At 35.9% G+C, this 11,701-nt stretch overlaps 1 protein-coding gene across 1 annotated transcript; it reads right to left on the bottom strand.

Annotated features, from left to right (window-relative positions):
* Positions 1-6,765: 6,765 nt before the first annotated feature.
* On the bottom strand, positions 6,766-7,476 carry LOC132176660 (subtilisin-like protease SBT2.5). Its single transcript, XM_059588929.1, has 3 exons — positions 7,362-7,476; positions 7,084-7,231; positions 6,766-6,968 (listed from the first exon to the last, which is right to left on the bottom strand). Exons 1-3 carry the CDS (start codon positions 7,445-7,447, stop codon positions 6,906-6,908), a joined length of 297 nt encoding a protein of 98 aa, XP_059444912.1. The 5' UTR covers positions 7,448-7,476; the 3' UTR covers positions 6,766-6,905.
* Between the last annotated feature and the right edge of the window lie 4,225 nt (positions 7,477-11,701).

Below are 11,701 nucleotides of genomic sequence, written 5' to 3'. Positions count from 1 at the left end.
TTACTCTCACCACAAGGACAAGAAAAAAAAAACAAAAAAACCGAAGGACAAAACAAAAAAAAAGAGAGAAGTGGGGAGTCAATGAAGAGGTTTTGAGGTAGATTAATTGGTCAACCTGCTTCCCGTCCAATGTACAAGCTAGCTGCTGTTCCGTGTGCTTTATTACTTTTTTTTTTTTTTTTTACTTTTCTTGCGTTTTGCATCTCATTTTATTTTTGTGTTGCTTGTTTGTTTTGTAAGTTTCTATCTCCCAGCCCTTTGCCGTTTGTGTAGTCAAATTTGTGTTGGTTCATTCCTATACTTTAATCCCTACATCGGATTATGACAATGCATTTTTCGACTTCAGTTTCATTTTAAATTTTGTTGTTAGTTCCAAGTGGAGGTTTAGATAGGTTCGCCTTAATATGTATGCATCTTGCTTTTGTAACCGTCATGTGCACTTGAAAAAGAGACGGAGAGCATGACTAACAATGGACTCAATTTTCCAATTGCATAGAGAATCTATGTTGAGCAAAGCAAATGTGACATTAAGTAGTCTCTCTCTAAAATAATATTCTTCAAGCCCAACAACAAGATCAAATGGGAGAATTTGTATGTCTAAGTTAAAGTCATGAGTAATTCTTATAAATTAATATTGGGCGTGCAACACTCTTGATTGCGGAAACATAATTTACCATAGAACTGCTGCTCATTTACCATAGAACTGGAGCAGCAGATAAATTTAAACCTTTTTTTATTAATTATATACATACAAATTCATCAGAGCTCTAATCAATTGTAAACTATCGTGAGCACTACTATAAAGAATATTTTTTAAATATTCTCACAATAACATCATATCATATTTTATACCTTATGCTTTACTGTTGTCTTGCTCGAGCTCTGATCCTTGTCATTTTTGCCTTGTTGTCTTTTCTTTGTAAATAAAGTTTACAAATTGAAAGATGAGTCCACAGGATCAATAAATAAGAAATTAAGCGGGTGCTATGACTCTCTGAATATTTCATAACTCATTTAAGAACATACAAAAAACAACTTTGTGGAAACCATTGCATTCTTTTCTGAATATATTTCCTTTATAAACAAATGACATTTTCCAAAAACCATGAAATATTCTGACTAAATATTTATTTGTAAATATTTTCCGCAAACCATCTCTTTGGTAAATATATTTCGTAAACCCAACTTTTGTCGACATGCTTTCTTGGAAAACAATTCCCTGTAACATCAAAATGTATCTGTAAAATACTTTGTCATCTCATAGAAAATATTTCACTTTGCTAGAAAACTATGCTAAAAAATAGTACATTTCCCATAAAATTTTGTTAAGAAGTAGCTTATGTGGTATATTTTCTTACTTTATTACTTGTACCATCCTTTATTTTCTTTCCTTCTTTTACGAGTTCTTTATGTTGTCATCTTGTACTATAAATTCCTTTTTCTTTCTGACCTCTTTAACCCCAAGAACATAGGTTGTGTGTCTTGTGCATCCACTCTCATCATCGAGGACCGGTCCATGCATTCCCTCTCTTTGGTAGCGCTTATAAGGCTTAGCCCTCTTTGCTTAGGGCTACCGGTTAAGAATGTATGTATTTAAGTCATGTCAAATACTTAGGATCATAATATACTACCATAGTTTACAGCTAACATTCATAGTAGCTAATTTTATCGACACTGATTGAATGGTTGCATTTTCTCTTTTAGTGGCTCCACTTATCAATTAGTATTTAATAACTTGACACTATGTTCATACACAGTATCAAGGCATTTAAATTCAACCTATAGGTCACCCCTTAGTAACTCGACTACAAAGACTCAACTCATTCGATCATATACTCCTCAAGTTACATCTTATCCCATACTAGATCTGGTACCAAATGGTCAATCCTTAGGTAGAACTTACCATTGAAAACCGCCTTGCGATGAGAAGCCAAGTTCTTAAGAGGTTATATATATACACATGCTTAAAATTGTACTTAAATCATGTGAAATACACTAACAATCTATTTTTGCTGATCTTGATGCCCTAAATATTACCCATTCGCTCTTATCTTAGAAGGATGGGAGACAAGATTTCTATACCCAAAACAAACAGAAATGGGGAAATCAAATCTTTATGTGTGATACCTCTCTTTTGAGTTAAAAAGGTTTAAAGGACTTCCATTTCAAAAATGGAATAAGTTAGTTTATTTTGGCTCATTCGGTGATATGTTTGTTATAAGTTGAAAATTAGGTTTAGCAAGAAGAATTGAAGAAATCAAGCTTTTCAATCTAGTGTGTCCGGACACCGAGAAGATAGGTCCGAACAGTAATTCCAGAGACATCAACAAAGATTGGCGTGTCTGGACAGGGTGTGAACATGTATGGACTTTGTTTCCCGAGACTTCATTTGAGAAAACATGTCCGGACAGCTAGAAGACATGTTAGGACATGATTTCCAGAGAGATCAACTTGCATGACATGTCCGGACAGCTAGAAGTCGTGTCTGGACAGCTAGAAGCCGTGTCCGGACATCATTTCTAGATTTGGGTATTTTTATTTGATACTCCACCACAAGTCGAGCTATTCGAGTTTTCAATTCAATGACTAAGGTGGTTATGGAATCAGTTAATGTAGTCATCAATGATGAATCTACTAATGACCAAATTGAGGAAGAGCAAGCTAAGATTGAGGGGGAGCAAGCAAGCATTTCTGAAGACCTCTATGAAATTCCTAGTTAGAATGCTGCTAAAGCCAACCAGAACATACCTCAAGTTGAAGATGTTGGAAACATGCCTCAGCCGCCAGTTCCGAACATGGTGCCCAACGAACCATCCTCCTGAGTTAAACGAAGCCATCCTAGAGAAACTTTGTTGGAAAATGTCAGTAAAGGTCTACGTCTGTGAAACAGGGTGGTCAATCAAGTGTCATAATCCTGCTGTTTGAGCCAAAGAAAGTCAATGAAGTGTTATAAAATGAAAGCTAGGTCCCTGCCATGCATGCCGAACTCAATCATTTCATTCGAAATGATTTGTGGACTTTAGTTCCAAGACCAAAAGATCACAATATCATAGGTATGAAATGGATCTTCAAAAATAAATTTGATGAGCATATTACTGTAGTAAGAATCAAGGCATGATTGTTAGCTCAAGGATACACTCAAGTTGAAGGAGTGGACTTTGATGAGACATTTACACAGCCTTACCATATGGCGGTCTCATATCCAAGATCTAGAAAGCCAAGATACATCAGATTGATGGGAATGAACCCATAGAGATCCTTGAGGGTTGTTTTGGCAAGGGAACGATGATGAAATTGAATGCTCAGCTTCAACTGTTTTAAGCTCAAGGAGATCCTGCTCCTCCAATCATTCCCGACCCACAAGCTGTGTCTTCCTCAAGGTCATCTTCTTTAGAGGTAGCAAATCAATTGAATGCCATCATTGGGCTACTCCAAGCTTAAGGCCAGAGTATCGATGCTATCAACAAATGTCTTGGGGAAATGGAGAAAGATGTGAAGCAAGTCAAAAACACTGTCAAGACTGCTCTTCTCCACCTTCTCCTTGAAAATCAACGGCATCTTGTTTCATGATTGTTTTGTTTGTATTGTTTTGAACTCTTAAATGTTATGTTATTATTTGGTGTTTCTTGAACTCTAAATTCTAGTGAACTATTTGCGCTTCCTTTTGTCCTTCTATGACAAAAAATGGGAGTTTATTTATTTACTCATTTTCATGTAATATTTTGTCCCCAAATGGCCAAAGGGGGAGTTTGTTATATTTTTGCTGATTCGGCCATATGTTTGTAATCAGTTGAAAATAAGGTCTAGCATGAAGAATTGAAGAAATCAGGATGTTCGGACACCCAGAAGATAGGTTCGAACTGCAATTCCAGAGACAACAACAAAGACAGACGTGTCCGAACAGGGTGTGAACACATCCGGACACTGTTTCTCGAGACCTCATTTGAGAAGACATGTCTGGACAACCAGAAGACATGTTCGAACATGATTTCCAGAGAGATCAAATTGCAAGACATGTCCAAACAGCCAAAAGCATTGTCCGGACATGATTTCTAGAGACTCTTATTTACAAGACATGTCCATACATGATTTCTAGAGACTCCTATTTACAAGACCTATCCGGACATATTGGGAACATGTTCAGACTTGAATTACAGAGAGCTCAGTTTACCTTGGATGTCCATACATGGTGATGTCATGTCTGGACACGGCTAGGGTTATGTATTTGTAACCCTAGCCGTGTCTAGACATGTACTTAACCTTGTCCAGACACAGCCGCTTGTTAACTGCCGTGTTGTTTTGCTATGTATAGCATCTATGATGTACATTTGAATGTAGGTATTCAATGAGCGAATACTGTAAGGTAAGAGAGTGATTGAGATCTAGAACGTGAGTGACTTGTCTCTCTTAGAGTGTAGGTTGTGCCTTTCATACACAGATTAATGAGCAACACATGAAGTCAATCGGAGTTCTGGTGAAGGAGATCACATAGAAGAAACTATCCATAGGTTATAGAAGAACTACTGTGGTAGCGGACAAGTGGGTCATTTGTCTAGTACACAGGATTGTCAAGTACAAGTTTTATATGTTTTGACATTGTGTAAATTCTTGTTTTTCTAGAATGAAGTGATTTCCTAGGTTTAACTTCCCTAGAGAAGTTTTACATTTAGAGAGTTTTCTAATGGTTTCATTTTCGTAACCAAATATCTGTGTTCTTTATTATTAATTGTATGTCTGACTATTTGGTTGACTATTTTATGTTAGGTCAGATCTAATTCCGCATATTATTTTGTTAAACATCTATTCACCCCTTATAGGTGTAGATTGGAGTCAATTAGGTTTTTCAGAATAGGTTAGGCTTGATAGATATGCATTGATGAACCCAATTGATACAGGTCTCTAAACACAACTTTTTCATTACCGCTACAATATAAAGCTATATTCCATTTTATTGTATGGCTTTTTCATGTCAAACTTTAAAGTCCTAAGGCCTTCTTTCCCTCTTTTATGTAACAAAAATGGTGTTATATAGTGAATGAATATTCCGCCTTTGTTATATCTAACTAATTTTTTTTGTTGGGTAAATATTAGGATATGAGTTCGACTCTCGCAAATAAAATTTTCATGCCTAATTAGTGTAAACTACCTTGAGGCTCGATATCTTGATGAAACTCGGTCAGACTATGTTTCAATTGGGCTTGAGAAAGCACATGTGATTTCCATTGTATAGGCCACTCCTATCATTGGATCAAAGCGGACAAGTGCTACTATAGTTACAACTCAATAGAGTAGTCATTCTAGTCGTTCTCTCCTAGCTTTTTTGACTAGAACAACAAAAAAATAGTTATTTTTGTCTTTTATTAAACTAGCTAGCTACTTCGTCTAATCTTTTTTGGGAGGTAGATAAACTTGGTAAGTACATCTAGATGCATGTGAAACTTATATTTATTTTTGTGTATATATATATATATACATTCAAAGTGTGGCCAAACAAGCTGTTTTAATCACTTTTCAATATTCATGCATAGTAATTAGCCCCTCACAACTTGCAAGCATCATTTCCACCTAATTAAACGAAAATTAACATGACCAACATAAAATAAAATAAAATAAAATAGCGAGATAGCTAGCTAGCCTTCTCACACCTATGAGTCTATGACCAACATAAAAGGTATATATATATATATATATATATCATCATCATCATTTGGTGTATGCATGAGCTTTAATTAGGATAATACATGAGTATTGAGTAGGTGTAGGTGCCCGGGATTTCAACAAATTAAAGGCAACTATTTGATCGGGCACTACCACCATCGACAGTGAGGGGTAAAGTAGTGGGGGAGTGGGTGCAGGAGATCAGTGGATGGTAACCACAGATGTTGCATGCATGTGATGACAGTGTTACACATGACCCACATGCCTGCTTTTCTCTCGCTCTAACTTTGCTGAGAAATGCAACCATTTCAAGTATGTCTGATGTGCTCCTTTTATAACCTTAAATAGACAAAGTGGGGTGTGGGAGACATCTGTGAGATAAATCAATTCTCACTTTTACGAATACCAGTGAAAAGAATTACATGAGGAATCCTTTCTCTCTTCCTTACCTACCTTCTTGTTTGTGCATGCGTATGTGGGGCTTAGCTATTAATCACCTGTAGGACCCCAAAAAAAAGTAAGTTTATGGGGGTCTAAGATATATATATATATATATACATCTAACTCCCAAGTCAACCCAGCCCAGTCAATCATAAAATTAGCACTTCTTTATGTATACACCTTTGATTTGTAATCCCAAATCTATCGTTTGTGTAGCAAACGATAGATTTGGGATATTTTAGTCTTTTTTTCTTGTCAAGATTCAGACTTTAAACCTTTAGTTTTAATAAAAGTTAAATCACAATTTATTTTAAAAGTTTAAACTGATAAAAAATAATAAATTTAATTATTTCATCAACACTTTTAACAAGTATGAGATGAATTTGGCATAGCCTTTGACTTTACATCAAATTATGCTTTAATAATCAATCATAAAGGTTTTGAATGCTTTTAGGAGCTCGCAGTGGAAGCACTAGCAAGGAAGCTGCCGTTGAAAAAAAAAATGTTTAATATGAAAAGCAAACCAGAAACTAATGGATTCTATCTATTTAGTGTCCTCATAATCTTAATATTAGTTATTAAACTTGGACTTAGTTAAAGAAGCTGAACCTGCATGGATCAAGATCAAGACAAAAAGAAAGCCTCCAAAAATAGATATGGGTGGCATTATAAAAGCATCATGATCAACACACGAGATTCTCAATGCAAATCTCTCCAAAAATCCTCCTTTTCGGACAAGTCATATATAGTTTAATTAGACATTTCCCAACCTACATTAATTATAAACGTCTTCTCTGCTAGCTACATTAAGCAAGCTCTTGATTCTTCTCCACAACCCTCACTCCATTTGCAGATCTGAGCACATTGGCCTGTTTCAAAACACAAACGAGTTAAAAACATCAAAAAATAAGAGAAAAAATAAAAGGGTTTCTGACTTTATTTACCAAAAACTGAAAAATCATGTATATATGATAGAGAGATTACCTGATCCTCAGTAATTTCTACTGAAAACCCATCAACAATGACCAAAGATAATATCTTCTTGTAGCTGCCGGGCTCAAGGGCTCTTGCCAGCAGCTCATCATGCTTCTTGCTTAGATACAAATCAAGCTCATATGCCCCTCTCTTTGTTCTACAAAAAACATGACATTAGCGATTCATGGTTAAGGAAAAGAATTATAAACTATTATTTCTCCAAAAAAAAACAGCAAAAGAATACACACACATATATATATAAAACATAATGTAAGCAGAAAACGGACCGATCAGCTCGAAGGCGCTGGTATTCAGGATCATAGTTCATGAAAACAAAGTAAGACTCACAGCTTTCTGCACTTCCCATCTCCATTCCTTGCTTTCTGCTTCTTCCAGTTTTGGCTTTTGAATCATCTGCAATGGGTTTCAGGTCACATGTGGAGGCTATTTATGCATGAAAAGCAGTATGACTTTTGAACAGGACGAGTGGCCCACATCTCTAGTCCCTGATATTAAAGAAAAATGTTATTTATTAAATTTTTATACAACAATTGGAATGAAATGATAGTAAAAATAATATATATATATATATATATATATATATATATATATATTAAATTTATTGTGTTTACAAGTCCTTATTATTTGATTTAAATACGTCATCCCAATTGTGTAATAATTGTATAGCAGTCTACTAAAAAGCATTACTAGATAATAAATGGGATTTCAACTCTAGTTGGAGACTTCAGAGAGGGACATAGAAAAATAAATTCAAACTTCTAATAAGTTATTCAAATGCCCCTACTTGGGAAATAATTAATTTTCTAGTGCAGCTTGGTCAAGATTAAAAGGCACCATGATATATATAATTATATATTTTTTCTTTTGTGGAGGTGACTGGTGAGGAGCTCTAAGATATCTTAGGAAGTTTCATGATTCACACTAGTTTCCCACCTAGGGTTTGAAGCATTATCATAGAAAATGCAAAGCACATACTCAGCTATGGTTATGCAAAAGTCAACACCAATCTATTGGCCTCTCAAAAAAATAAACACTTAACTATCGGGATGACATAATTGATTAATGTTTCTCGGATGCAGAAATTAATTAGGTGTTGATTATACATAGGGAAATAATTAGTGACGACATCTTCGCAATAAATACAGATTATGATAGAAAATTGCTGAACAAACTTTATTCTTTTCCTTATGAATCTCCTCTTCGAGTTCATGTTAATTAGAATATTAAAGGATGGCGGTCTCAACCCACACTTATTGAGAAAAAAGTATTAAAATTATTAATTATAAATGATTAAATTTATCAATTTTTTATTATTTAAATTTTCAGAAAAAAAAAAAAAAATTGACATGTCCGACGCCGCACAAAAAAAAAAAAAAATGATCAAAAGGGGAGGGGGAATTCAATGAAACTCCACATCATTTGGTATATATCTCTTTGGTAAAATATTTCGTACTCATAACATTTCTCATGTAAATTTGTTAATAAAGAATGAAATACCATGTATTTAATATAGGAATAAAAAAATGTGAGTAAGATATTCTGTTAGGAAAAATTCTACACATATTTTCACTGTCACATTCTCTGGTACATATATATATTTGATGACGTGATGTGAACATTATGATTTAATAGTAATTTTTATTGCCACATTAAAGTATATAAGAGTGAAAATAGCATTTTTCATTAGGTTAGAATGAGTGAGGAGCAAAAGATGCACTATTGGGCATATCTTTGTAGTCACTCACCAGTCTGATGAGTGACATTGCAAGAATGGATTGTGGCGAGAAGTTAGCGAGCCTTGCTTTGTCAGTTTCCTTCTGAGCCTGCTTTGTCTTTTTTTTCGTCCAAGTTACTTCATTGGCCAAATAGGTGCCCCTACCTCTTACTGTAAACCCAGGACTACATCTCTTGGTTTGACCAACTTACCTTATTCCACTGCGCTAAAAAAACAAAGAAACGTGCCTTCTATACCTTTATATATATATATATATATATATATATATATATATGTGTGTGTGTGTGTGTGTGTGTATTTTGAAGCATATTTGTCGATGGTCGGGTCGATGACTAAACTTCTCCCGCAAAAAAGATAGAGGTCATCAAAAGATTGCTTGTTCAAAAAAACCTAGGATTCTCCAATGCTGATGTAGTGTGACATATGGGGCTGCAGCGAAGAACACTAATAAGTAGCGGATAAATACTTATAGATCTTGATTCTATCGATGATCTAAGAAATCTTCTTAACAAAATTAGGTACTCTCTAAGTTTTGAAGGAATATAGAGGAATAAACTCAACTCTGAGTAATTCTCATTAATAAAAATTAATAATCAACATAAACTGATAAACTAGAGGTTATAAGCATGTATTTATAGCCTAAGACTCCTAAACCTAATAAAACATGATATAAATACCCCCAAAACCCTAAATCTAATAAAATAACTAAATAAAAACTCTCAAAACCCTAACCCTAATAAAATAACAATATAAAGTTGGTTTAACCAAATTAAAACACCGAGAATAACATAATGGTCCCACGTGCACTCGATCGCAGGATGCGGGCGATCGATCGCACTTCCAGAGGCCTAGTGCGCTCGATCATGCGATCGATCACATTCACAGAGGGACTCAAGCGCAGTTGCCTTGGATCGTGTGCTCGTGCGCTCGAGCGCAATGCCAGACACCACGATCGTTATCCAATCTGCATCATTCTCCCCTGGTTGAAGAGAATTCGTCCTCTAATTCGGCCAGTTCTTTCCACGGTCCTTCGGATGCCCCGTCAACTCATTTCATTCGCCCCTTCCCAATAAGGCAACACCCCAAAATAAACGCGATGCTTCTCTTCAACGAAATACCTTGATGGTTGTCATGAAAGCCCCATACACCATTTGACAATACTTTAGATTTGTTGTTCTTCATTCATTCCTTCTCCCTTTCACGTGCCATGAAGATACTCAAGAATGGGTTAGTCGTAGTTGCCCTTGTGAATAAATAATTCTCCTCAACTGCATAGAGCTCACCACAATCATTATTAGGAGAATTTAACATAATTTCAACACCAAGGAAATTAACATAATCATCCTCTTCATCATTAAAATTAGGCACTTCAGCTGAAAAGTCGTCATCAACCTCTTCATAATTGGCACTGTCATCCTTTTCATAATCAGTGATATCATCCGTGGGCTCTTCATCTTCCAATTGGTAATCTTTGTCGGGCTAGAGGCAACCAAACATGGGATGCAACCCATATTATTCATACTCTTCCTCTAGGTCGGATGCCAAAGGTTCTTCAATTGGATCTTCCTCATTGATATCATCATCATAGGTTGGTAGGGAATCCCAATCCACAAACCCTTGTGAAGGATCTTTAACATCTTTATCATTAAGGATCTCAGACTCTTGGAACTCCTCATCAACAGGTTCACCTTGCTCCTCCACATAATAGATTGGGTCGATGGAGTTGAGGTTGGCGAGTAAGGGTCAAATTGGCCCATTGTGAACTCTTCGCCTGACTCCATGTTTCCCTAAACACCTCTTTTTTTGTAGGACATTTTTGTTTTCTTTATCACAGCTATAGACCCTTGTCCCCAATTTTGTGACTATCGGCCCACGGTATACTTATGTGGCAAAAAAGCGACTCGTATATGTTTCAATAGTTTCTCCCAACTATTGATATTTAATTTTCCTTGCCACACCCTACTTTGCTTCAATTGTTGCCACCACATAGCAACTCTTCCCCAGAATGTATGTACCACCAAAGAGACTCGTCGTTCATCGGGCACACCATTGAATTCAAGCACCTCTTTAACAGCTAACACCCAATCTGGAAATTCTTCGGGTTGTAGATCCCCTTGGAATTCTGAAATAGTGAGTTTGAATCTACTCACCCGCCGATTGGCATGAGCTTGCGCAAGGTGCTGATGTATGTACGTTCGGCGCTTCGCAAAAGGATTTCTAGATCCATTCCCTTTGTGACCACATAGGTTGGATATTCTGGTAGTGAGGTCTTCAATTTGATCCCTCAGAGCCTTGAATTGACCCTCCAAGTGTTGCCAACATTCAAGGATAGATTTGCCTTCTACCTCCATGAATCGCGGTCTTGGTTGGCAACGACAACCGTTCGGCCCACCACCCATATGTCGTAAACGAATTGCCAGCTGCTCCTTACGTGTTACCTCCGTGCGCACGTGCACCTCATTCATGTCAGCAAAACGGTCACTCCTCCCCATTCATGGAAAATAACTGAGCTCTGATACCAACTTATGCAGCTTGACTTAGTGGGCTACAATGAAGAACACCAATAAGTAGCGGATAAATACTTGTAGATCTTGATTCTATCAATGATCTAAGAAATCTTCTTGACAAAACTAGATACACTCTAGGTTTTAAAGGAAAATAGAGAAATAAACTAAACTCTGAGTAATTCTCATTAATAAAAATCATTAATCAACATAAACTGATAAACTAGAGGCTATAAGCATGTATTTATAGCTACAAGACTCCTAAACCTAATAAAACATGACATAAATACCCCCAAAACCCTAAACCTAATAAAATAACTAAATAAAGACTCCCAAAACCCTAACCCTAATAAAATAACAACATAAA

This window comes from Corylus avellana, chromosome ca3 (genome assembly GCF_901000735.1).
Source record: "Corylus avellana chromosome ca3, CavTom2PMs-1.0".
Lineage (NCBI taxonomy): Eukaryota > Viridiplantae > Streptophyta > Magnoliopsida > Fagales > Betulaceae > Corylus > Corylus avellana.
This window is presented reverse-complemented; position numbering and strand designations above follow the sequence as displayed.

What these genes read in the sequence shown, in the direction of transcription:
- LOC132176660 (XM_059588929.1), bottom strand. Translation starts at nt 7,447, where the DNA reads ATGGAGATGGGAAGTGCAGAAAGCTGTGAGTCTTACTTTGTTTTCATG. An exon ending in CAGCGCCTTCGAGCTGATCG is followed by an intron (nt 7,232 to 7,361) that starts GTCCGTTTTCTG and finishes TGTTTTTTGTAG; the next exon opens with AACAAAGAGAGGGGCATATG. An exon ending in TAGAAATTACTGAGGATCAG is followed by an intron (nt 6,969 to 7,083) that starts GTAATCTCTCTA and finishes GTTTTGAAACAG; the next exon opens with GCCAATGTGCTCAGATCTGC.